This window comes from Lethenteron reissneri, chromosome 27 (genome assembly GCF_015708825.2).
Source record: "Lethenteron reissneri isolate LAM-NWPU_2019-01 chromosome 27, ASM1570882v1, whole genome shotgun sequence".
Lineage (NCBI taxonomy): Eukaryota > Metazoa > Chordata > Hyperoartia > Petromyzontiformes > Petromyzontidae > Lethenteron > Lethenteron reissneri.
Window position 1 is genome coordinate 10476883 of NC_083805.1, and position 27424 is coordinate 10504306.

The 27424-nt window shown below is 45.0% G+C and overlaps 3 protein-coding genes across 3 annotated transcripts; 2 read left to right on the forward strand and 1 right to left on the reverse strand.

Annotated features, from left to right (window-relative positions):
• The first annotated feature begins 3412 nt into the window (after window positions 1-3412).
• BHLHA9 (basic helix-loop-helix family member a9) lies at window positions 3413-5040 on the forward strand. Its single transcript, XM_061560944.1, has one exon. It carries the CDS (start codon window positions 3537-3539, stop codon window positions 4524-4526), a length of 990 nt encoding a protein of 329 aa, XP_061416928.1. The 5' UTR covers window positions 3413-3536; the 3' UTR covers window positions 4527-5040.
• Window positions 5041-6478: 1438 nt separating this feature from the next.
• LOC133348553 (protein XNDC1N-like) lies at window positions 6479-17184 on the reverse strand. Its single transcript, XM_061561428.1, has 9 exons — window positions 17067-17184; window positions 14005-14134; window positions 12908-13063; window positions 11663-11838; window positions 11352-11446; window positions 10539-10817; window positions 9505-9649; window positions 8994-9157; window positions 6479-8232 (listed from the first exon to the last, which is right to left on the reverse strand). The coding sequence occupies exons 1-6, from the start codon at window positions 17109-17111 to the stop codon at window positions 10562-10564; spliced, it is 858 nt and encodes a 285-aa protein (XP_061417412.1). The 5' UTR covers window positions 17112-17184; the 3' UTR covers window positions 6479-8232; window positions 8994-9157; window positions 9505-9649; window positions 10539-10561.
• A 1304-nt stretch (window positions 17185-18488) lies between these two features.
• On the forward strand, window positions 18489-26633 carry OGFOD2 (2-oxoglutarate and iron dependent oxygenase domain containing 2). The gene is given in 8 exon segments (XM_061561429.1): window positions 18489-19576; window positions 20270-20323; window positions 21404-21514; window positions 22551-22650; window positions 23867-23880; window positions 23882-23992; window positions 24777-25034; window positions 26019-26633. Coding segments are annotated over 8 exon segments (1503 nt in total). The 5' UTR covers window positions 18489-18976; the 3' UTR covers window positions 26274-26633.
• The last annotated feature ends 791 nt before the right edge of the window (window positions 26634-27424 follow it).

Sequence of the window (27424 nt, forward strand, 5' to 3'; positions counted from 1 at the left end):
CGACCCGGGTTCGATTCCCGCTCACGGCAAACACCAGTAACGATTATCTGAACCGGTTCTGGGCCTCCCCTAGGTCGACTCAGCCTCAAATGAGTACCTGGTGCGATGTGTAAACGTCGCCGCTAGGGAGACAAAGGCGGCCGGGCGTGGTGCTGTACCGTTCCGGCCTTCATAGATGCTTGCTAACAGCATCACCTGCAGGTTCCTGCCAACGGCAGCATCACCTGCAGGAACCTGGAATCTTCAGTTCGATTCCCGACCGCGTATCAGTGGCGAGCGATATCGGTATCTCGTCGGCCCCCACTGCCTCCTCTCAATTCATCAACCTGGTCAACCACTACCGACATGGCGCTTACCTGTCAATCCCGACCTTATTACAGACCAATTCAGACCTTATTGGTCACCCCGTACCCTTATACATCTGAACGTTGATCCTATAAAGTCCCATCACAAGGGAGAAACGCAAACAAATAGATACAAAAAAATGTTCGCCCGTATTGAAACAGCTGCACGTCGTATGGACCTGAAAACTCAATTTCCCTGTGCAAGAAAACGGGGTACACCGTATGGGTTGACAAGTATGACGTAGTGAGGAGGCCTTCATCCAGCGGCGGGTTGACAAAGGATTGCGTACATTACTCTCCATGTAGTTTACTTAAATATAACGTACTCACGGTTGTAACATGTAACCTATGACTTAATCACCCAGAATGTGTCCAATCCCTCGTCACATCTAAAAAGCGAAACAATTTTTTGAGCCTGGGAATTGATCGGGAAAGTGTCCACCAAACACAAACAAGTTAGCAGGGAGCCGCACGGCTACGTGGTGAGCAGTAGCAGAGGACTGTGCAGCAAACATTCATTGTTGTCATGTACTTCTATGCTTTGTCGCCTATGCTTCCCGCCGTCACCAACTCGCACTGATCAGGGTGGTGAAATATGGCCAAAATAACCCGCACTGCGTGGGGAGGCCCTCATCCAGCAGTAGATTGACAAAACGAATGATGTACATTACATACATGTGATGCTATGTAAGATTTTTTTTAAAAGTCGTACTAAACTCATTTTAGGGAGCACTAATCTCAACGATACAATTAAAAGAGAGATAGAAACTATGAAACATATTTTTGCACGATTCTAATAATTTATTTGACCACCGAGTCCAATGTCAAACCGCCAGGGCGCTCTCCGTCACCACTAGGCAAAGCTAGTGAAAGAAGGGCTATTGCCTGAAACGTCGCCGATTATATATTTAGGAATTATTAACTCGTGTTCAGTTTTTGGTGACCACTAGGGGCGCTCTTTAATTTTTACATAATTGAAATGACTGAAATCCAGTGCTGTGAAAATGTTAAAATAGTAGCTTGCAGCCTCGAAGAGACTGGTCTCGTTATGAATTGGCATTTAAACCGCAGAGCAAATGCACGCGGGGGGGGGGGGGGGCAAACGTGGCCGAATGGTGGCTGGCTGTGAGCCGCGTTGGAATCACCCAATGGGAAGGTGACATCCACTGCTCAGAGATGCACCCTTGATGCATCATCCTTCCTATCGATTGTCTTTCAATCTATTCTATCCGAATAAATTCTCCAGCATAAGTTACTTAAATTCTCCGCTTTTGTTTTGTGCTTGTACAAAACAAACGTGTGAATAATATTAAGTTCAAAAGATGTATGTTTGAAATCACACAGAAGAGCTTTGAAACAGAGGCAGACCTATGCGCGCGTCGATTTTCGAGCAAATAAACTGCGCAAGACGCCAAATTTAATATAAATTATTTGGTGATAATGCGTTGGCAGTGGTGTACAAGCACAACTAACAAAATCAAACTCAGCATATTCGCCCGATTTACGAATGACCGCACAGAAAAAGCATTGGCGTTAAAAAATATTTTCCCTTTCCCCCCCACCTTTCCCGTTGTGAATTTTAACATTTTGTGTTGATTTTCACGTAACAAAATGTTTTTGTACTTGGTGTGGCTAAATAGACCGATCTTAAGGTGGGGCGTTCTCTGACCAAGGTAATGCCACTGCGAGTTCTGAATAGATCGTTTTAGACTCATGATATGGCGTTGGTAGCATAATTGGAGTATTTTTCCGGGGAGCGGGGGTGGGGATTAAAGCTTAAATGAGACTCGTTTTAGTGATTAAATAGTCAGACACTTCATAATGATTTGCAGAGTCTTGTGGTGGCTGGGGGTACAGGTAACAGAAAGGAAATGAAATGTGGCCGCACCTGCACCTGTAATTAAAGGGATTGACTTGAGGACCGACAGATAGAGTAGCAACGTCTGGGCTGCAGGAAACACAAGGTCGCTCCTTCTTCTATGCTATCCTCATCGTCTGGATTTCCTCCCCGTGACAATCCGTGCTGCCGACTTAAATGCCCCTGTTCAAGTCCAGACCTCTTTCGACTCCTGTGCCGATGATTGCATTCCTTCTCAATGAATGGTCTTAATGTGTACCAACGCTTAAAAAATATATCTGTACAACTCCTTTTATGGAAGCTTCCGTGAATTGTTCAGGTGTTACCCGGGACCTCCCCAGGTCTCGTCGTGACCCCTAATTAATTACAACGTCTTGAGATGCACTGGCATATGCGCAATGTTGTATTGTACTCGCATGGGTTCAGCTGTATGATGCATGCATGTATAACTGACAATGATGATGCAGTCATTTTACATTGGGGAGCCAGAGTGGCGAGATGTTAACTATTCTTAGGTGCTGTGACTGTTCCACCTGAAGACGGAAGCTTGTTTTGCCTCCGAAACGTCGTGATTTTTTATTTTATTTTCATTTTACTTTTATTAATTTTATTATTTTTTACCTACGTGACTTTACCGACAAACCCTAAGAATATGAATACTTGCAGTCACGAAAGCTTCAAATCTAGAGATGTTAACTACCTCGCCTGATGTACAGGAGGGACGTGGTTTAGAACCGACCCTGACGCCTGCTGCTGTATATTTGAAGTTTGCGTGTCTCTCTCCCCGTGATCGAGTTGATTTTTCTCCGGGTCCTCCGGGTTTTCCCTCCACATTTAGAATCAACATCATGCGTTTAGAGTTTTTGGCAACTGTCCATCTCCACATGATAAGCAACTTCTCTGAGCTATCATTTGTGGCCAAGTCGCTTCTTTAAAAATGCCTGTATAGTTCAGTGGGCATTACCTGGTTAAAAAAATATAGATTCGTTTTAGTTTCGTTTTTTTAAATTCACAATGCTCCAAGTTTTTCATCTCGACTTGCTACGCATGCTTAACTTCTTTCGCACCGTACCTAGCGAACCGTGCTCATCTGAGGTGCTGAGCTAATCGGAGACGCAACGGTGCTCGGTGGAAGCGGCGCAAAGGAGCTAGGGAGGTGATGCACGGGGGGAGCAGAGGGGTGGGGAGCCGCGGCGGGAGGGGGCGGGCGGGGGGGCAGGTAAAGTCGGTGGGCGGATGGGACGCGTCAGGTGACAGTCTCAGCGAGGGGCTGAATAACCCAGACACTCGCTCGCCCGTGCACTCGCAAACCTTGCGAGAGACACGTGCGCACCATGGCGTGCGGGCGTCCAAACTGGAACCTCCGGCAGCAGCTCAAGGATGGGCACCCAGGAGCCAGCTCGCCCGATCAGCAGCAGCAGCAGCAACCGGTGGCACCAGCTGCAGAGGACATCGCCTGCAATCGCACACATATTTCCTCCTCTTCGTCCAACACCAGTCCCACCACCAGCTCCTCCTTATCCACCACCAGCTCATCATCATCATCCTCCTCCTCTTCCACCACTGCCTGCAGTCGTGCTCCCGGCACCTCAGTCGGCAAGCGCAGCCGCTCCAAGGCGCGCAGGAGGGCGGCCAACGTGCGTGAGCGCAAGCGCGTGTCGGACTACAACGAGGCGTTCAACGCGCTGCGCGTCTCCCTGCGCCACGACCTGTCGAGCAAGCGCCTCTCCAAGATCGCCACGCTGCGCCGCGCCATACACCGCATCGCCTCGCTCTCGACGCTGCTGCGCACTCTGGCGCAGGAGGCTGTCCCGGCACCTGCAGCCACATCAGTACCTGCAGCAGCAGCAGCAGCATCAGCAGCAGCAGCTGCACCTGCATCAGCACGTCCATCATGTTCAGCAGCAGCAGCAACAGCAGCTCGTGCGAGCTTTCCGCAACCGCCGTCCGCTGCAGCGCACACCCCGGTTCAAGCCCCAGTGGCAGCGCACGCGGTCCTGACCCCCGTGCGTCGCCACGAACCACCCATCGCTCCGCGAGAAGCGGCCCCTCGCCGCCACCAGCACCACCACCAGCAGCAGCAGCAACAGCAGCACCACCACCACCAGCAACATCAGCAACAGCACCACCAGCAACAGCAGCAGCAGCAACAGCAGCAGCAGCAGAACTACGCGCAGCCGCGCCTGCAGTGCCGAGCGTCCGGCAACTTGCAGCAGTTTGGCGCGCCCCCCCAAAGGGAGCAGCAGCCCCCCCAGAGACGGCTGGGAAGGGACGCACGATTGGGGGGCCTCGGCGGGTGGCAGGCACGCTGCATGGAATGCTGACCGGTCGCCTTGTGGTTTTACAGCCCCCCCACCAAGCCCGTTGAAGTGTTGCTTGTGGAGTATTATTGGACTAAGTGGTCACGTTCCATCCATTACCTCCTGCATTCGGGACCCGTTCGTTCAATCTCCTGCGCGCAATATTACGCGCAGATGATGCGCGTTTATCGACAGTAAGTACATTGCAATGGCAAGTGTGATCTGGCTGTGTACATGCTGTGTACGCCCACCTCTTCCAAGACGTCTGGTCAACGTGGAAGAGGAGACCAATACCCCCCCCCCTTCCGCCAGCAGTGGCGTGGGCATGTAAGCAATTGCAGGGCTGCTCCTTAACCTTGTACGTATGTATACATGCCACTGTGACGTCCGAATTAAATGTTTGGTGAGGATACAGTAAGTGCATTGCAATGACGAGCGTAATACACAGTGTACATATTGTGGACATTGGAATTAACAATGTCAGTCAATTAGACTTCTAATTTAATATAGTCCTCTGAAACAAGGGGCTCGTGCAAACCGTGATATGATCGTGGAAGTTGTTTGACAATAATTGAGCACGCTGGTCAGTGCGGGTTGGTGGGGGCAGAAGGGGCAGCTTCAGACATCACTCGCCAATGATGTTAGCCGTGGTCGGGTATCAAAGGCAAGGTAGGCAGCTTCATAGCTCAGCGCGCTCATCACCGCGCACCCAGAATCAAGGTGGGATAAGTAACTTGTTCTGTCGAACGTGAAGTCTCAGCCACTATAATACAACAAAAAACGTTCTTTATACACGGCAGACTTCACGTTAATAAAGACACCGCTTCCAACGTCTCAACTTGTATCCAGTGCAATGTGCAGCCTCTTATTTACGTTTGAGTAACAGCCTTGTGCGTTCAAAACGGCTCGCTTATCTTCGTATAAACCTTGGACTGACACGCAAAAAACACGCGGTACTGAACAGATTTTCCGAAAGACGACGTGCCAATAATTCAGACACCGCGGCGTATCGTAAAGGGTGGCACGATGTATTTCAAAGGGGTAGGATCAAATGTGAGTACCCCCAATCCCATCCCCTTTGGATATTCTAAAATTGGCAGGCAATGATGCATCAGTTTATTAAAATCGTCTGTTACGCTTACGCGACAGGACATGCTTAGGAAGCAATTATTTTGTATTCGTGTACAGCATGCTGCAATTGGTTTGCGTATACCCCGCATGAACGAGAATCGTGCCATTACACTGGTCAACACATTTTTCTGGCATAAGGTATTCCTACGGTTTTAATGTAATTTTGGGGTGCTGATTCTAAATCTGGAATCAGTTTTTGTCTATCACATCAGGTTTTTGAGATATCAAATATTGCATTTTCAATAAAAACTGCAGAAGAAAAATATTAAATAAATGTGGATATCTACATACAATTATATTATAAACACACTATCCTAAAAATACAGCACCATATTTTAACACTAAAGCAGTCACTGACTCGCAACAACTTGCAATCATAAGTGACAGTTAATTTCGGGTAAAATCAATGAAAATAGGGCATGCCGATAGCATAAAAATGAGATGTGGTAGAGCAAATCTGAGATCAGATTTGGAATCAGCACCCTGAAATTAGTCTAAAACAGCAGTTTTTTTTGTTGACCAGTGTTATCTAATCGCGAGGGTGAATTGTTACAACCCTAATTGTAACCTCATTCGTGTGCGGTTAAGTGCATTTGTTAGATATGCTGCTATAGCAACAGGGAACACGTTGGTTATACGTAAAACATATCCACAAGTTTGAGGTGACGTTAACGTTTTGTATCACTGTTTATATGAAAGTGATCTATGCTTAAATCCATGTTATTCGATGGCTCCAATAGATTTGACCTTGTCATTATTACGCATTTCATGTTCTCATCAGTTTTTGATCACATCAGTTCCTCATACATATCGAACCGAAAATAAAAACAATTACACCGAGTTGGTCAATGTACAATATTTTAATACAAGTTTAAAACATATATAATCCAGCTTCCAAGTCCCAATTAAAATGTCCATTTTGGGAAACACTTAATTGCGGATCAGTCAGTATAAAAAAAATACGGTCGAGTGGAAAAAGCACATTACAATTTCAATGTTAACGTTTGTGTAGCCTAATTTTGTAATTTGTGCTGTGTTCAATTTCAAGGTAATGTTTGAAATATTTTCAATTTCTCACGTGACGTTGTTTTTGTGGTTTCTTGTGTATTTTGCTTTTGCCATTTTAACGACCCAGGTCACTGTTGCGAACCAGTCTACCCTGGTCTCTTGAGTTCTCACAAGGCTAAACAGAATAACTTGACACAAGGTTAGATGCCAACAGGATACAGATCATATGGTTTCAGTGAGATAGACACTAATGCCTGACAGCTGCAGGATTGTAAGGTTCTAATATACAACACATAAAAAGCAGGTTAAGTTTAAGCCTTGCATTTATAGCAGAGCTGTTAATTATCATTACGTGAAAATGGGAGACGTATATTCAAGATGCAGGCATTGACTCGTGTGTGAAAATCAATTATGAAATTTTTTTAACATGTTGCTATTGGTTAAAGTGACCCCCACAGCCACAAGAGGTGTTATACTCTTTGGTTTTTTCGGTAGTCACGTAGGTAAAAAATAAAATAAATGAAATCTAAATTAAATCACGACGCTTCGGAGGCAACACAAGCTTCCGTCTTCAGGTGATTTAGTTTTGTTTTCATTTCTTGTCTTTTCTTTTTTACCGACGTGACTTTACCAAAAGTATGAATCCTTGCAGTCACGAAAGCTTCAAATCTGGAATTAGGAGGTGTTATGTTGCACCACAACATTAAAAGAATAACAATTCGTTTGAAAATCGAATCGTGACGATTCATCGTACCAAGTTGGGCAAATTGTTACAGGCCCCTTCTCACAGGGGTAAACTGCAGATTTGAAATGCGAGTTAACCCACTGGGGAAAAAAACCCACAATAAGCAACACTGGAGCATAACTAGTGTTTTAAATGGCCAATAACTGAAAGTATATGATACATACTGCAAGTAAGAAATGTCTTCATCACAATACTGTAACTCAGATATTTGTGAATGAAGTTGCCAATGTTTCACACATCCCTTTGGAAGTCACGCTGCAGATGTAATTCCCAGCTCAGAGACTGTAAACCATTGCTGGAACACTAAACAGGCAGTGCTTGTAATACCTGCAAGGAACAGGTTGTTTTATTACACCAGAATGAAGCGAGGAACATGTCAACGGGAATTGGACCTGTCTGGGTCTTCGCCACACTGGCTGGCGTGCTGCTCTATTACTCTGGGTGGAAACTCCTTCCTGCAGATGGGACAGGTGATTGAGGACTTGAACATTTCACGTTGGCGAGGGACATCGTCGTCATCATCGTCGTCGTCATCATCGATGTCGTCGACCACCAGTCCGCTGTCAGCAGAGAGGTCCCACAGGACCTGCACGTCTCCATCATCTCCGTCTGAGTCGCTGAGTATCACTGTGTCACGGTCGGTGTAAATTCCGTCACTGAGTGGACGCTCGTCTGTGTCGTCTGTGTCAGATACGAGGAAGGATGTGCTGGAGGTTGTGTAGATGAGGTGGGGCCATGTGTCCTGCTGGGGGTGCCCGGAGTGTGCCTGCCCAGGTCCCTGCGCCTGTTGTAAATCATCTCCACAAGTGGCTGCGTGGACCAGTAGCTGCTCCATGTTGAACAAACCTGCAAAGAAAAAGACATCATCCTCAATGCATAATTCACTCACTTAACATGCAATCAGTCAATTCTCTTTAAAGTATGATGAACTGTATAAACGACAGCGGGTGTTTCGCTTCCTGCAGTTCAAAGTGGAGTCCAGCTGAGCACGGGAACTAGCTATTTATTAAGTGATCTAATTGTATAAACTTGACTACCCTGCGGTATACAATAAGAATTGTTCAGTACATTTGGTATTCATGTCAATGTTATAGTGCAGGGCTATTACGTTTCACAGATGAACATAGTCTGGGAGCAGAGAACATTAGTGTTAAGTTAAATTATCATATAATTTTTAAAATTTGGCAAATTTAGAGCATGACGCCGACACACTACTAGTTTCGAATGACGTCAGGGAATCTTTAACGTCCACTGTGGAAGCAGGCAGCACTTATTTTCATGGTTAACACAGCCGCATTAATAACCAGGGTGACCTGCCAGATTAAAATAGCAAACCTCTGCAAAAAGCGAGGCAATGTCACCACGCCATATCACGCAACGGTTTACCCTTGCAATGTCTTGGGAAGTTTTAAGATAACACAAATTAAAACCGCGCATATAATAAAGTCCTCAAGAGTGAATTCTGATGAGCTGAGGTTTTATAACAGTTAATGGCAACAGATGCCAATAAAACGGTGCTTAATTACCGGTCATGTCCGAAAACACAAAACAGCTGTCGGATGACACAAGAGCTCAGTACTTCTTAAGCAAGAGAGGCGTAGGCTCACCACTGCACATGGGGCAAGGTCGTTTGTGGTTTGGATCTGGGCCAGCTTTCACGTTCCTACGAGGCTCCACAGGAAGGCTCCTCACCGCAGGACCTCCCGAGAAGTCCCCCTGCCAGACCTCACTACTTGCTGGACTGGGACATTTTATGGAGCTCTTCACAGCCCTATAAAATACACAAATACAATTAAGTTGATACAATGTAATGTTGCTTACCCAGTTAGCAAAGCATTACTTTTTATTATAAATGTTTACGAGAGTACATAGTTCTCTACATGCACTGACCACTATAATATGTATTTTGTAATACATGTAGGGTAATTCTTTTCCCCCCTTTTGCAATTGGTCAAGATGCAACGGTTACCTAGTTGTTCTATCTGTAGTACATCACTTAATCATTACACCGATGAAAATCCTTTTTAATATAATTGCATTACATTGGTACAATTCTGCAATGCCTGCTTTCATGTGTAGAGTGACATGTGATGCGTATCATGTTGACGAGTCCCTCACCTGGTGGCGTGTGGGGCCTGGGTGCATGTGGCCATGTGAACTGGTGAGGCAGCCCCAGCCGCTTGGGCCTCTGTGCGACGTTTTTTTCCCGACACAACCGAAGGCGTCTGAACCGCAGCCCTGCGAACAGCAGCAACTCTGGTACCTGTTACGATAACACAGCACAAGAAGCACATGTCACAGCAGAGCACTGTTTAACCCGTTAATCAGCAGACATCCTCAGCCCACTACCACAGCAAATAAATTACACGTAAATTTCGATTTAAAGCTTTCGTGACTGCAGGGATTCATCTTCTTGGTTCTTTCGGTAAAGTCACGTAGAAGGGAAATAATAAAATAATAAAAATTAAACATAATAAAATCATTCTCACGACGTTTCGGCCACAATGCAAGCAGCCGTCCTCAGCGTCTGATTAGATTCAGACGCTGTCTTTCCGACAGACCTGTTCTTCACCTGAGGACGGCTGGTTGCGTTGTGGCCGAAACGTCGTGAGAATTATTGTATTATGTTTTATTTTTATTGTTTTATTATTTCCCTTCTACGTGACTTTACCGAAAAAACCAAGAAGAATTTACACATAATTACGTGTAACGCTGGGTTGTCGAAGATATTACGTACCGTGAATCCTAACACTGTAGTAATATGCAACGTCAAGCTCTTTGTTTATTCACACAGTGTCATACCTCAAGAGTTCAGGCTGGTGACGTGGGGGGGGGGGGGGGGGGGGTAGGATTAGATCTGACTGTACAGTACATGAAACATTCTATTACATGTTTGTGCATACCTATTCCCCAAAGTGAATATTTTGCTAAATCATCATTAAAGCCTGTGTGTGTGATGAGGTACATGAAGAAATGAGAAACGTGCATATTGTATTGGAAAATTAAGTTTAAAAAAATCACCATAGTAAAAATAAATGTGTCATGTGTGCTTGTGTCCAGTCCTGTTTGACCAACATTAAATCACAGCAACTGCAGGGTTTTTATATATCTAACCTATAAAAAGCAGGACGAAAGTTTCCCGTTGCACTTGCCTGTAGTTTGCTGGACGCCGCATTCAACAGCAGGGGGCGTGCGAAGCAGTGGTGGCCAATCTCCGGACAGAGAGATCTTTACTCCTGCTATCATCTCCAACAGGCGAACTGCTGCCCTGAGCAGCGTGGCTGTTGGCTTTGATGGTGGCCGAGTGGTGGGCAGCAGCTGTGAGGAGCAGCCGTGCCGTCCTGGGAAGGGCTTTCTCGTCCACACAGCCACTCTTGGATTTGGGGGCCAGTCGGCTCAGCCTCTCTTTCAGCTTTTCCACTCTTTCATTCCTGTACAATCATTCCATCACAATTACCGTTAGGCATGACGTGGTGAACGCGTTCATCAATTAAAAGTGAATATGCTCAAGATAAATACACTGAATCGTGAGAATTATTTTGTATTCATACGAGCACGGCCCGTGCACTTGCACAGGATACATGGCATGGGTGGAGGGTGGGTGGTGACGTCAGCATGCACAAACCTGGCTCAACACTGTGGGATGCGGGTAACTTTATCATGTAAATAGACGAGGAAATGCCACCACTGAGTGTTTGTCCGCTGGGGTGCCAGCCAACAAAACTTTGTATAATATAGTATGATGCTGTTATTGTTTTCACATAAAATCTGCTACTATAAATTATATAAGCACCACAATGACAAAAACATAACTTTTCTTTTTAATCAAAATGTGAGTCCAATTTGTGACAATTTATTAAGTCGTGAGAGGGGAAGCCTGCATACATCATTAACCGTTTTATTCGGTGCATATCTAAAGGAAACACGCACCCCCTTTGTATAGAACTTACACCATGTCCACTCACCTCTCTGTTGGTGTGAAGAAAGTGCGACGGATGGCTGGCAGGGCGAGCCATGGTTTAGAGGATACTCTATCCTCACAGGCTTTTGTTTTCACCGACTGCAAACAAGACACATTTTACTCAGGAAGGTCTCGTCCCATAAGCTACCGGTGAATAATAATTTACAACAATGCAGTATTACTTCAGCCACATTACAACTGTGTGCAATGTGCCTAGCTTCAACGACCAGCCTCAACATTATGAGATCTATGGTCTCAAGTGATGGGAAAAAATAGTAGAACAAGTAAAAGCAACGCTTGTCACACTTCAATCACCTGTCTCGATGTTGCAGGACCTGAAGGCTTTACCAACTCAGTGACCTGGTCCGAGTCTCCAGATGTGCGAAAGCTGATGAACGTGACTCCAAAGGGATTGGACTTGTGGAAGGGTTGAGTGCAGGTGATCCGCACGCGGTCCCACTGCTCCGCCATCACCTCCCTTGTGAAGTTTTCTTCAAGCCAAACACATAAAAATATAAAACATGTCATTTATTTTGAGACTCAGGAGTCACTCAATAAGTCCTGAGATTATTTTCTTCAGAAGAGTCCTACATCGCACTGTTGGCCCAATTCCATTTTACGGAGAATTTTGATTGTCAGAGTAAACTGGAGTACTCAGAGAAAACAAAAGATTATGAGGCGATAACAGTCAAAAGTTCACACTGATCGAGTTCACAACCACAATTTGCTGAAATGATATGAAATGGCCTCCTTTCAAGTCAGTGGCTCCATAAACTCTAGCGCTTATGACCAAGTCACTCAAAAGCACCTGATCTGATGACATCTCAGAAAATAAGGATAGGCTTGAGCCTGATTAGTGTGCCTAAATGGGCAATCACCATGCATAAAGAGGTTGTCACGAGGTTTGCGTAGTTACGTGTTGGGCAGCAGAGGGTAGTTCGGCAAAAGCCATTGTTGTTATGTACTTCCACGCTGACATGTCTGTGCAACCCCACCTTCACCTACACTGCTTCAAACAGCATGGTGAAGCATGGTCAAAGAACCATCACGACCTGCACCGAGTGGGTAGGCCCTCATCCAGCGGATGCACTTACAAATGTTTAAAACACATACGTGCAAATTTCGATTTAAAGCTTTCGTGACTGCAGGGATTCATATTCGTGTTTCTTTCGGTAAAGTCACGTAGAAGGGAAATAATAAAATAATATAAATAAAACATAATAAAAGACAATTCTCACGACGTTTATATTTAAATATACTAAATTCTTCTGTTGATATGCAAATTCCATTGTCAATGCGCCCTTCCTCCCCTAGCCCTGCTTAAATATACGCTGCCAAGCTTGGTGGTGTTCATTCAGACGCTGTATTTCCGACAGACCAGTTCTTCACCTGCGGACGGCTGCTTGCGTTGTGGTCGAAACGTCATGAGAATTGTATTTTATTATGTTTTATTTTTATTATTTTATTATTTCCCTTCTATGTGACTTTACCGAAAGAACCAAGAAGACACATACGTGCACTCAAGTGTGCACCTGCTATGCTGTCTGGGTGGCCACCTACCCGAGTTGAACATGCGCACCGACATTTCATTGTGTTTGGCCTTGGACTGTGCTGCCGACAGCAGAACGGTTGTGGGGAGAAGAGTGACGAGTGCAGTGTCTTGGGCCCATGAAGAGCGGCCCACCTCCACCTGCAGAAGGCCCACGCCGACTGTCCCTACACAACACGACAACATCACAAAGTGCATGAGGGCACAAGCCATGTTTTGACACGTCAGCAGATTTTCACCATCACGCACATATACAGCCTTTTCATCCATCCATCGCTAAATGAGAGCCTCGCCACACCGTACGGTTATTTTATCATTCTTTACCACGCTGGTCAGTGTGGGTTGGTGAAGGCAAGGAGCATAGATATAAGAGACATAGTAGAAGTACAACAATGGATGTTGCTGCTACCCTTTTCTGCTCAAAATGTAGCTCCACAGCAGCCTATAAAAACCTGTTAGTATATGGTGGAGGCCCATTCAGGTATTATCCAGGCTCCATCGTGTTAATCTTCTGAGATCAGGTGCATTCCAGCTGAATTTGTCACAGGATTCTCCATGGAGAGTAATGCATAACAATGATATCCAAAAATGTGACGAGCATCCACAACCAATCGGATAATGTATTTCAAAAGACAAAACCAGTCCGTGCTAATGTCATGGGCAAATGTTATTATTAACTGCAATTAAAGCTTGCGCATCACCAGGAATGTCTCCGTGTCCAACAGCTTTAAGACGATACGTCACACATGTAAAAATGCATAGATTCATCAATAAAAAATATATTCTTATACTTTCAAAACTGCACATGGAATCATTCATGACAATAATTTATAAGAAAATAAGTCTTCGGCACTACTAACCGTAACTCCTAATCATGAATGAAAACTGAAGTGGCATCCCTTCATACTTAATCTGCCGAAAGGTAAAGAAGTCGGCGTTGCAAAGGGCTCGTTATCGAGTAAACTCGGCCCAAGGGAAAGTCTACAATTTGACAAAGCTATGGTCTATTTTTGGATAAATATCTGCGGGGGACACTCATGTCAGAGACAGTACTCAACGTCTTCAAACTAAGCCCCACCACTGTCCTGCGCGGCCAACACTCACGCACCGATGTCGATGTAGGCGATGAGACTGGCCTGCTCCAGCTGCAGCTCTGCACGCATGAGGCCACTGCGGTCGGATGGATTACAGAGCCAGCGCTCGCCTGCCAGCAGCCCCTGTGCTGGGTGGTTGGGGTCCTGCAAAGGCACGCACAAAGCGTTTGCATCAAGGCACACAATGGGGAGGTAGGAATAACATACCTGGGGCTGAAATGTATTTCAAAAAATCACTTGGTCTTGTTGATACATACCTACGTGACTTTACCGAAAGAACCAAAGAGTATTGATACATATAATCTAGACTGTGTCCCAGAAATGTTAGAAGATGCACTGAGAAAACAGACTAAAGTAAAGTCATGGGTGTCATTATGGCCCTGTAGAGACATTACTCCAATATAGCTTCATTGATCATTTTGTTTCACATTAACCAAACTTTGATCTCTAATTGGACGGCCTATTTACTGGGGGTGTAATATGCATCGATTTATTAATATCGATTCTTGACCCAACGATACATCCATGTCATCGCGGTATGTTTTTTTCAATGTGAAAGATTATATATAATGGGCTCATACGCCTCTTCCAACCACTATCGGCTGCTGCATTCATTGTGAAAAACGATCTTCTGTATTCTTGAATCAAATCACGACTGTGCACCACAACTGCTATTAACACATTCCTGCGGAGGGAGCTGGTAGGAACGTTGGGTTGCTTGGTCAATGGCCAGGGTCAACAGCGGCGTGGTGTATTCCGCAAATATGCCCGACTGTGAGGGCGGGCACAAGCCGGCGTGAGTAGGTTAAACGTTGAGTTTTCTAAGGGCACCACAGGGTGACCAGCCCCTCCCCACCCAGCCCCACCCCTCCCAGCCCCTCCCCACCCAGGCCCTCCCTGCACGACAGACGGACACAATAATCCCCTGTGGGCTGGTGTAACCAAGAGGTTCCTACCAGTATAACAGGCGTAGACTGTTCATCTCCTTCTAGATACATTGTCGTGTGGGTCATGGGAGTCATTTGACCATACTTCACCACGCTGGCCAGTGTGGGTTGAAGGCGGGGAGCATATACGTGGGGGCTCAGGCATACAGTACAACAATTACTGTTTGGTCTACACTGCTCTCTGTTGCATGGCATGAGGCTTAATCTTGTTTAACGTCCAATATCTGGCCTAAGACCAACCCACCCAGATGTACACCATGTGACGATATCTGGAACCTGTCTTGCTGGGCCCACTACGAACCCACACTGACCGGCGTGGAGAAGTATGGTTAAAAAAACCATATGGTCGACAGGGCGTGGAGAGGTCTCATCCAGCAGTGGATTGACGAATGGACAGAATATTTGTACGACTCTTGCGTATAGCAGCAAAATGTTAAGGAGCGAAATGCAATGTCTGCCAGCCCAAGACGAGAAGGTTTCGGCAGGGAGTTTGTGTAGTTCTGAAATCTCATCCTTTGAAGGGGCACGGACGAAAGTGGTTAACTATACACAGCTGCCAACCCATAAGGTTTAGCCGAATTCTTGTACAGGGAAATTGAGTTTTCAGGTCCACACGGCGTTACAGTCGTCTTAGTACGGGCACATTTTTCGTGTCCAATTGTTTGTGTTTATTCCTTGTGATGGGACGTTGTAGGATGAACGTTGAGAATTATCAAGGGCACGGGGTGACCAATAAGGTCTGAATTGGCCTGTAATATGGGAGGCACCGATAAGGGTCCGACAGGTATTAAACGATATTGTCCATAAGTTTGGGTTGCAGTCACAATCGTACTACCGTCGCTTGTGTCTTTGACTTCCCCCATTTACGAAGATCGGCCTGTTGCTCAATGTTTGTTGCAAATCGCGTTCAAGCAGCAGCTACAGCTGGCAAGGACATCGAAAACCACGTCCCGTCTACCACTATATGTTGTGAATGTGATAATTAATTAACACTCCACGCCCTTCCAAAACAAAAACCCTACACGCGTCACCCTCATTGCTTTGCAGAAACTCGACACAAGAGACAATAACGATGCGATCTCGGAGTTGCACGAACAATTAACTCAAATCCACGCGTAGACAGACACAGTGACACACACACAGACACACACACGGTGACACACACACAGACACACACACAGACACACACAGTGACACACACACAGTGACACACACACAGACACACACAGTGACACACACACAGACACACACACACACAGACACACACACAGTGACACACACAGTGACACACACACAGACACACACACAGACACACACACGGTGACACACACACAGACAGACACACAGTGACACACACACAGACACACAGTGACACACACACACACAGACACACAGTGACACACACACACAGAGACACACAGTGACACACACACAGACACACACACAGTGACACACACACAGTAACACACACAGACACACAGTGACACACACACACAGTGACACACACACAGTGACACACACACATACACAGACACACACAGTGACACACACACAGACACACACACAGTGACACACACACAGTGACACACACAGACACACACAGTGACACACACACAGTGACACACACACATACACACACACAGACACACACAGTGACACACACACAGACACACACACAGTGACACACACACAGTGACATACACACACACAGACACACACAGTGACACACACACAGACACACACAGTGACACACACACAGACACACAGTGACACACACACACACACGGTGACACGCACAGTGACATACACACACAGACACACACAGTGACACACACACAGACACACAGTGACACACACACAGTGACACACACACAGTGACACACACACACACACAGTGACACACACGGTGACACACACACAGACACACACACAGTGACACACACACACACAGAGGGCCCACCAGGTTCCTATTTCCCGCCAAAGCCGCCCGCAGCGAACGCCGCGGCGTCAACACGCGAGCGGAGCGCAGCTCTCGTTGGCAAAAGTCAAGTGATAACGGTGATCGATTAATCGATTGGCGAATGCGGGTGGGGGGGGTGAAGGGGGTGGGGGGCGAGGCGCACACCGACCTGGGAGGTGAACGACACGACGTGTCTGATGCGGAGCGGCGCCATGAGGCCGTCGGTCGCAGCGCCACCCTCCGCACTGCGCCCGAGTCGCGCAGATGCCGATTCGCGTGGTCACGTGGGTGGGGGGAGGAGGGTGAGGGAGGGAGGGAGGGGGAAGGAGGGGGGAGGGTGGAGGGGAGGGGGGGAGCGGAGGGAGGAGAGAGGAGGGGGGGTAAGGAGAGAGGGAGGGGGGAGGGAGGAGGTGGAGGGAGGGGGGGAGGGGGTAGGGGGGTAGGGGGGGAGGGAGGGGGAGAGGGAGGGGGAGGGAGGGGGAAGGGGGGGAGGGTGGAGGGGAGGAGCGGAGGGAGGAGAGAGGAGGGGGGGTAAGGAGAGAGGGAGGGGGGAGGGAGGAGGTGGAGGGAAGGGGTAGGGGGGGAGGAGGGAGGAGGGAGGGGGAGGGGGCAGGAGGGAGAGGGAGGAGGGAGGGGAGAGGAGGGAGGGGGAGGAGGTGGAGGGAGGGGGAAGGGGGTAGGGGGGGATGGAGGAGGGAGGGGGTAGGAGGGAGGGGGAGGAGGGAGCTGTCATGTATTTTATGAATTACCTTGTGAATATACAACATTATACAACATTAACAATGACGTTGTCACAGGATTTTCTCCTCAATTGTACATAGTTTTTTTAGGGTATTGGCTTAGTTTCTGAAGAGTTAGGGAGTTATGAGCTGTTCACAGGGAGTTTTGTAGCCGCAATTAAGATGATGTTTCTTACAGAGCTGAACACAATGGACTAGTTAATCATACAATCAATCATTGTTTAATCAAAAATCAGATGGGAACTATCTCAAACCGAAAAACAAGATTATTTTTAGCCATTCCAGGAGATAACTTTTAATTTTTTTAAACAAAAAAATAGCTCAAACTCAATTCATGTAATTAATTACCTTGTAACATTAATAATTCTCAATTGCCATACTGTACAAAAACAACACATCTCGTCCCCATTTTTTTCATGCTGCAATAGTTTGCTTCAGTACGCATTTCATCCATCAATTAAACAGTTACTGAAATATATGGATTTAAAACAGTATTTAAAAATTATAGATACTATCCATAAGAGGTGGGTTTCTTTGAGGTCAGACCGCGTGCATATTCCACGCGATCTAACCCCCAAAAAAACACCTATTATGGATAATATTGATCGCGAAAAACCTACGTGTTAAACTACCGTGTATATATAGTCTATACAGCCGTGCAGAATTACATCCAATTACGAAAAATACCGAAATAACGAGGTTTTTAAAAGTATATATTTTTTAATTAAAATTGAATTGACGCAACTCATGATCGCGCCCTTACAGATTCGTTGACGAATCGGTATAAATCGCCCAAACGGCGGCTGAGTCCGGGAGGTGCGTAGTGTTGTCATCACGCGGCCCGGCGTTGTCGTAGCAGCTGTGGTGGTGGAGGTGGTGGAGGTGGTGGAGGTGGCCGATTTGTTGACGTTGCGAGTTTGAAAGCTTTCAAGCGTTTTGTTATTTGACGTGGACAAGTGTGTTCTGGGCCTCTAGTTCTGTGTGGCGTCCTGTTGTGCGCGCACAGCCCCCCGTTGGTTGAGCGGTGGCACGGAAGGCTGCCGTGGGTGGTGGTCGTGGTGGTGGCTTTGTGGTGGGGCGAGAGTTAAATCGGCGTGGGGTTTGGCCATAGGACTTCGTCGTAACGTAGGACGTGGCGATTCCATTTCGAAGGACACGGGATTAATCCGAGAGAGGCGACGCAGCTTTGGGGTTTCTGTCCAGGTGTAGTCGTCTGTTGGCGGGTTGATTAGTGCCGTTTTGTGCAATGCCATCTTTAATTTCGTACGTGAAGTAAATAAGTGATACGTTTTGCATGTGTAAATATACAGCTCCGTAGTGCATCGGTTTTGTTGTACACATGGCAGAGGCGGTCGAGGAAAAAGAGGTAGGGCGTGACATGGAGGAAGGTTTAGATGAAGCTGGGTCTAAGGAAGGTATGGATGAAGGTGAGGCTAAGAAGGCAGGTTTAGATGGTGAGGCTAAGGAGGCATGTTCAGATGAAGGTGAGGCTCAGGGGGAATGTTTAGATGAAGGTGAGGCTAAGGAGGCATGTTTAGATGAAGGTGAGGCTCAGGGGGCATGTTTAGATGGTGAGGCTAAGCAGGTATGTTCAAATGATGGTGAGGCTAAGGAGGTATGTTTAGATGAAGGTGAGGCTAAGAAGGCACGTTCAGATGAAGGTGAGGCTAAGAAGGCAGGTTCAGATGGTGGGTCTCAGGATGCAAAGTCCAAGGATGCCGATAATACCGAGGCTAAGACTGTGACTGCAGCGTCCGGCAATGAACCGTCATTCGAGAAGAGGCCTTTTGATAAAAGACTCCAAGATTTGGCGGATACGGAACCTATTAAGCGTTTCTACACTTGTAAATGTTTCTACTCGAAGAACATCTTCGTGCCCGAGTACGAAATGTTCGTGACGTTCACGACCAAGGCGGCGTTCTGGCGACAATACAGCTCGGTACGGTGGGAACGAAACTCCTCTCTGCCGTGGATGAAACACCGTGGCCATGGCATTTTGGGCCACCCGCCTGCCACCTGCGCTGACGTTTTCTGGAATTCATTTTAAGTTTTCAACTCTTCCACGGGGGCTTTTTATATTTCCCTTTTTTAATCTTACTTCTATAGCTGTACTCCCAGTTTTATCCCAGTCCGGTGGTGGACGGCTCTAGGTATAATGATATGGGATTATATAATCGCCGTTTTGGCCTTTTTTTGTAAGTTTGTATGTTTTTAATATTTGTATAATGTACTCCCGTGATGCGGTAATTCATTTGTTAGTCTTCTTGGTTCTTTCGGTAAAGTCACGTAGAAAGTAATAAAATAATAAAAATAAAACAATAAAATATTTCTCACGACGTTTCGGCCACAATGCAAGCAGCCGTCCTCAGGTGAAGAACAGGTCTGTCGAGAAGACCGTCTGAATTGTGGCCGAAACGTCGTGAGAATTATTTTATTATGTTTTATTTTATTATTTCCTTTCTACGTGACTTTACCGAAAGAACCAAGAAGATGAGTCCCTGCAGTCACGAAAGCTTTAAATCGAAATTTTAATCATTTGTAATTATTCCACCACGGTGTAGCGGCTCGTGTTATCTTGGCTAATGGATCTGCTAATGTTGCTTGAATTACCTTTCCTCCCTTGCCTCCGCAGTATTTTGTGAGTAAAGGTTGCAACTCGGAAAAGTTCACGAACATCGTAAAAAACGTGAGTGGCCATTTACGTCTGGCATGTAAATCTTGAATGTGATCTGCGACTCTTGAGGTTAAGCCATATACTCTTTTAAACGTTTTACTCCCTCCTAATCTTCTTTTGGTAATGATGCCTTTAAGTTGCCCAAAGTGAATTTGTGATTCGCAATGCCTGCTTAACGAGGTGAGAGGAGGGGTAAGACCCCTGATCCCACCTCGTTGGATCTGCCACTGGATTTGTGAAGCAGTATGGGAAGTACCAGTTAAGATATCGCTTGCCACCGATGTTTGCCTTTGCCAGAAATCTAACTGATCACTGGATTCAAAGCAAAGTGTGTGTGTGGTCCGCTATACCAATGCTCCCTTCGTGTGATCTACTTTATCCAGAAAAGCCTCACAATCTCAAGACTATTACTTGGATGTTTGGCCAATTACGTCTCTGCGTGTGAGAGCAAACGTCCACCACACGCATACTGCAGGAGGATTCTGATTTGTTTGTGCTGAACTCTCCTGACCGCCTCGGCCAAGTGGGTTTGGGAGTTTCACATTTCTGATATCGACCAATCCTTGCCGCCGAAGTGCTCGATTTACAAGTTGTGCAACCACCTGGTCCTCTAGCTAGGATATTCGGGGCATTTTTTTAAGTATAGTGGCAACGGCAGCTTGCCCAAATCGTAACGTGTTGACTGGGCCATCATCTTGGGCTGTTTTCTTTGTTTTATTTAAAGGACCGTAATAGTTTGACGTACTTTTGCGTGTGCCAGTTATACGTGTGCTGTAATGATGCACCGATTTTTTTTTTTAATCCGTGCTTATGCTCGCAATACAAGCATGGTTGTGCTTATGATGATGTATGGTTTGTGCCTAATTTAAATTGGTTACATTTCAGCTAAAGATGTAGGCATAAGTGTACGAATAATGCGGAATGCATGAGAATGCACATTGGATTGTAAAAGCAAATCTAAAAATAACAATCTTTATTCAATTCGGCATGAAACGTCTATGGGTTTTTAGGTGTTTTCAACGGAATTAACGATCACTTGACGAAATGACATGCTGCCACCCATGATGTTTTACCTCTTAAATGTGGCTGCAGATTGAGGATGAAATAAAACGGCGTAAGTCTCTCGGAAAAAAATACCTGGAAAATAAGAGAACCATACGGCAGTTGTACAAGCCCCTCCATCCTCACATATACAAACTACAGGTGAGGCGGTTCCAGGAAGCTTGCTTCTGGCATCTTGCTGTACTATGCCAGGCATGACTGCTTTTGTGTTTTTTAGGTGTCCTTTCCTCCGCACCTCCGATTAGCACTGTTGGCTACAAAAGAAATTCGACATACATGATATCACTGGTCAGCAAAAAAAAAATTCCGGCCTGGACTTTTGCAGCTGTTTTAGACTAATTTCAGGGTGCTGATTCCAAATCTGATCTCAGATTTTGCTCTATCACATCTCATTTTAATGCTATCGCCATAGCCCATTTTCATTGATTTTACCCTAAATTAACTGTCACTTATGATTGCAAGTTGTTGCGAGTCGGTGACTGCTTTAGTGTTAAAATATGGTGCTGTATTTATAATATCATTTGATGTAGATATCCACATTTTAAAAATCTTTTTCTTCTGCCGTTTTGATCGAAAATGCAATATTTGATATCTCAAAAACCTGATGTGGTAGACAAAAACTGATGCCAGATTTGTAATCGGCACCCCAAAATTACCTTAACCGTTGGAATACCTTATGCCAGAAAAAGTGTGACCAGTGTATTTTACAAGCCACCGTTTCCCACATTTATTTGATTATAAGTTCCAGCCCCGTTTGTCCAATCTACTGTCTGAAAGCTTTCTCAAGTCGTATCAATCATGGGGGAATGATTGACTGCTCACCACTTGTTGGTGAAAGGAGGGGGGGTGGGTAGCACAGGACATTGATGAAACTCGCCAATGATGTTAGCCGTGGCTATGAATCCAACGCTGGTCACCAGGTTCCTAACAATTCACTAACCACGCCTATACACTGCTATCTTTCTACAATTGTGAGTTGTATTACTAATTGATAATTCAACGAGCACTCTATGCATGTCTAATTTGTAAATAGTGTTTAATAAAAAAAAATACGCAAAATGTGAAACAAATTTGTGCAATAAAAACAAACCTACTTATTTTTGTCTACACTTTAAAAGTTTGTGCCACGTGATTGTGCAATATTTTACCCTGAATGTTATTGTCCCCCCCCCCCCAGCCCTCTTTTCTGGCTCCGGAATTCCGGGAGTTGGTGGAGTACTGCAAATCTAATGATGCCTGCTTCGATGGGATCCTGCAGCGAGTCCAAGAAGTTCAAGGTACATGGCGTAACAACGTGATGTCATGCACTGCACATAAAGCAAAGAAACGCTGTTAATCCGAGTTGTATTGTAATGTAGCACCTCTGATGGGCTGTGTAATGTTGCATGGATTTGTTGATTTTAGAATTTATGGTTTATGCTTGCAGTGCATGCATTGTTTTTGTGTATGGATGAATTGTTTACAGTTTATTCTAAGTGTATTCAGCATGTATATTCATTTTACATTGAAGCTAATAGAGCCAACTGAAACTGTAAATGAGATGGGAAAAATCTAACAATACCAAGGGGACTGCAAACATGTTTTTGTGAATTTATCTCGTGACCAAGATTGCTTGCATTGTTATGCAGGTACTGTATGCAACAAAAACATTTATTGCCAAGCATCTTGCAGAAATAATGTATGTGTCCATTATTTATTTACTGTACATGCTGAGACTTTGAAAATCAGATTGTTAGGTAAATTCAAACTCTGCACTTACAGCAATTCTGCTGCTGCAGGCAGCAGGGCAAGAGTTTACTTGTGGGAGTTGCTGTCGTTCTGAATTTAAGTTGCATCCTCCTCTCAAGTTAAGCATTCTTCAAAAGTCACTTTAATTCATTTGGGCTTCAGTTTGCTAACCCTTCCCTGGGTACCTTTTTTTTTTATTATGACACGTTTTGAAATTATGTAGGTATTTCTAACTTTGTAGTTTAATTAAAATCAGTTTTTTTTGTCTAGACGTTATGCTGGAACGCGCACTGTTGTTAATGCGCAAATCAAAGTCGCAAGATGCACGCATAGTTGCTATTTGTAAGTGCAATTACCATTTAAGTAAACACGTTTTAAAAGTTGTTTTGCATTTCAAACAATGCACCGAGCCAAGAAGCATAGCCATAAAATTATGTCCTAGTATATCTATTGGTGGGTGGTAGATGGCCTTCCTTATCCTATATCACTGTCTTTTGAACATGCATGCTAACTTAACATTAAAAGTATCAATACCCAGCTGCCAAGACGTTTGTGGATTTATTTTGGTTTTCAGGGAATATAAATTCCATTGTTTTGGTTTGTGGCATCTTGTTGTCGTCACTGTCAGAAGTGTCGCTTTCATCCAGTGGACAAGCCGTAGCTGATATATACAACATTTTAGACTTTCCTACCATGGTTTGTAATACATAACCTTGTCATATATCGTGCTACATCCTTTAAAATCTGTGCGCACGTGTGCTGCAGCCGATCGCGTGTACAGTCTTCCCTGTATTCACGGAGGATTTCTGTCGCAATTTCTTGGAAGAGCTGCAGCATTTTGAGTCGAGCGACATGCCCAAGGGCAAACCAAACAGTATGAACACTTGCGGGGTAAGTGCACTTTCTCTCCTCGTGATTCACTTGCCAAGTGCCCTGCTCTGCCAGCAGGTTCTTGACTTGTTGCAGATGTGGCATTTTTTGGGGTTCGATAATACACATTCTCCTTAAGACCTGAACAAAATACTGGTTATACATTCGCTAATATAACCAACCAGCCTGTGTGCTAGGTAACTATCTGTAGGAAGGATACTTTATTTGATGGGTTGGCTACTTTTCTAGACTAACTACTGCCAACACTAAAATTGTAACCCACATTAACAAAAACGTGAACATCTGCACTAGTTTTACAAATGCTTCCTTGTAGCCTTGAGCAGGTTGGAACCCACTTTTTAATATAAATTGCATCTTAAAGTGTTTACCTTGCATATTGTTGGACTCCGTTTCTAAGAATGTATATAAACCACAGTACTGCGGATGCGAATGTGCATTTAATAATCCATTATAAATAATTTATAGCCCTTTATGTCACTCTACTCTTGGATCAAGGCCTTCCGAACAGTCGGTTTTGATTACCTCACTACTGGGTTGCCGAATCGTCGAGTGTAAGGGTAAATGTCAGTCTGGCACGCTGACTATTGCACTCAAGCTTTTTACTCTTATCTATGCATTCTTTATTGTTAGCTTGGTTTACAGGGCTTCATCATTTTACTTGGCATCGTGATTGCTTGCTTGAAACGGTGAAAAATTACTCCACAATTTTTTATTATTATAAATGCCTTTCATTTGTGTGCCATTTTTTTTAATGATGCAAACCCTTCAACTGAATTGCGTTCAGGTGAACCTGGATGAGCTTGGCTGCGACGAGGAGCTGATCTCCCCGCTGCGGGAAGACTACCTGCGTCCCATCACTGCACTGCTCTACCCTGACAAGGGTGGCAGCTCGCTTGACTCTCACAAGGCGTTCATTGTCAAGTACACGTCTGAGATGGAGCCTGGGCTCTCCCAGCATTTTGACAACGCAGAGGTTACGCTCAACGTATGCCTCGGAAAAGACTTCACTGGAGGGAACCTGTTTCTCGCCGACATGAGGGAGGTGCGGCCATGTGGGGTTTTTTTTTTTTGGAAAGGCAGCGGTCGTTTATGGATTGTCACAACTGTAGGTTGAGGTTTTGTTCAAGAATAGCTTAGTTTTGGCCGACATTTTAGCATCTCGTTTTGAATTACTTTTTGTATCGATGCCTTTTCTAGTATAGCTTACATGTAATAACATTTACATTGTACGGAGTCAATTCTTGCATGCACTTTTCCATTTGTCGTGAGTGCAATAATTGTAATAGAAGTTTAGTAAATGCTTACAAAATATGCAATCGGCTTGTCACAAGCATGGTGACACTTTGGACTAGTAATCATTGTTTTCAAATGCTGAGATGACCGATCAACGCACTCGACTTTCCTGTCAGTCTCGAGTTGACCTTCATTTATTGGGAGGTTACTCGTGCTCCTCTGCCGCCCCCATAGACTGGAACTCTCTTCCCGAGCCATCCTTGCTCTCGACTCCATGCTCTTAATCGCCAAGCTCAATACCTTTTTCTCCTCCTGACTTGACTGTTTTTATAAATTAATAAAATATTAAAAAAAATACTAAAAAAAAAACACGCTTTAATGAAATGTACTGTCCGAGCTGCCCCTCCTTCCACACCCCCCCCCCTGCCCCTGGGCGTGGCTCCCCGAGGCTTGCCGTGACGTAAGGGACCACGTGGTGATTTACAGGCAACGTCAGTTGAGCGTGAACACTTAGAGCCGTTAAAAAGATTGTTTAAAAAAATATTTTATTTTTAATGATAGAATATAGCATTGTCATCAGTATGACATACCTATACGACATTTGCAGTCGATAGCACATTGGGAAAAGTGTCAAAATTGAGTTACAAGATTTTTTTTTTTTTTTAGGATACAACAAACGAAGTGAGTTAAATAAAAGTGTATAAAAATGCCCACGGTTTTCTAATGGGTAACGTTTTGAGAATGCAGTTGCATTTTAGAATTATTCTTAATTTAAACTTTTATTATTCCCTAGGAACAAGGGGAAGAATCCGTGGAGGTTGGTCACCGCAGGGGCTACGGCATCTTGCACCGGGGTCAGCAAATGCACGGCGCAAAGCCCATCACGGCTGGCGAGCGCCTCAACCTCATCCTGTGGATGCGTTGCTCGTACCTACGCAACAAAAAGTGCCCGATGTGCAATGAGCTGCCCGTCCTGCAGGAGACTGATGGGTTTGGAGATGGCTTCACAAAAGAGCCGTCACAAATGAATTTCTGCAGCCTCGCGTGATTTGTAGAACTATGAAAAGCAAAACACTTGCATACAAAATGCTCGGTATATTTTTAGATTGTTGGTCATGCACTATATTATTAGTTTGTGTACCAGCCACGGTGGGTAACCTTTTTGCACTGCAATGTATTGCTGTAATAAGATGTATTTATGGCATCGGATGCCCCTAAAAATGTTTAAGACGTGTACCATGTGGCTTAAACACTGCCAATGCAATATTGTCATGGAGAGGAGGAAGATTTTTTTTGAAAACCAAGTCTGGAACTTTATTCACGTTGGTCTCGAGCATGCATCAGTTCTGGTTTGAAGTGTCGAATTTTGTGATTCACGATTGAATAAATATAAGCAAATACAAAATTTCTTTCAGTGTTGGTTGTCATTCTCGGTCCCCAGTTGTGCAGAGATGCTGCAAACCCAAGGATTTTTCTGACCTGTCGGAAGCCAATTTTTATTTTTGCAATAGGTTTGCATAATAATGCTGCCTTCAGCTGTACGTAGTGTGCATGCACATGGCAACTATACCAGTTTTGTAGATTTGCAGTGTTTTTTCAAGGGATTCTGAATTCGTTGAACGCGGTTTTTCTTGGAGTGGTTAATGTGCTGTGATTTATGAACGGTGGTGACATGCATTTCTCTGCTGCAAACATTTGATACATATTTTAGCTGGTCCTGACCATGTAGCTTGCATTGGTCAGTGGTCCATTCTGAATACTGACATGAAATTTAATTAAGCAAAGCAAAAAAATAGATTTGTATAATTAAAAAAAAATATTGAAACTCTACCAATGATGTACCTGCACTCGTAATCTCCAGGAGTGTCAGGTCTCCGTTGCACAAGAACATGTTTTGATGGGCTATCACCTGGGCTTTAAAATACAATTTAGTTCAACTCCTGGTCCACGCTAAACGTTGGTAACAAGATTCATAAGGATCCTGCATGCCACAACTTGCCGATGAGTTATATGGCGAGTTCCCTCCGTTTTGGCGATCTGAAGTTAACCAAAAGTTGCTCTGATGCCACTGGCTAAATGATCAGCGGAGAGCCATTCGAGCCAAATTTGTTTTTTAGAAGACTTTGAGAAATTAGTTGCTTGCCTTGATGCACATGAAACGGGTTGAAGAATAAAAGCCATTGGTTTTTCTTCTTGGTG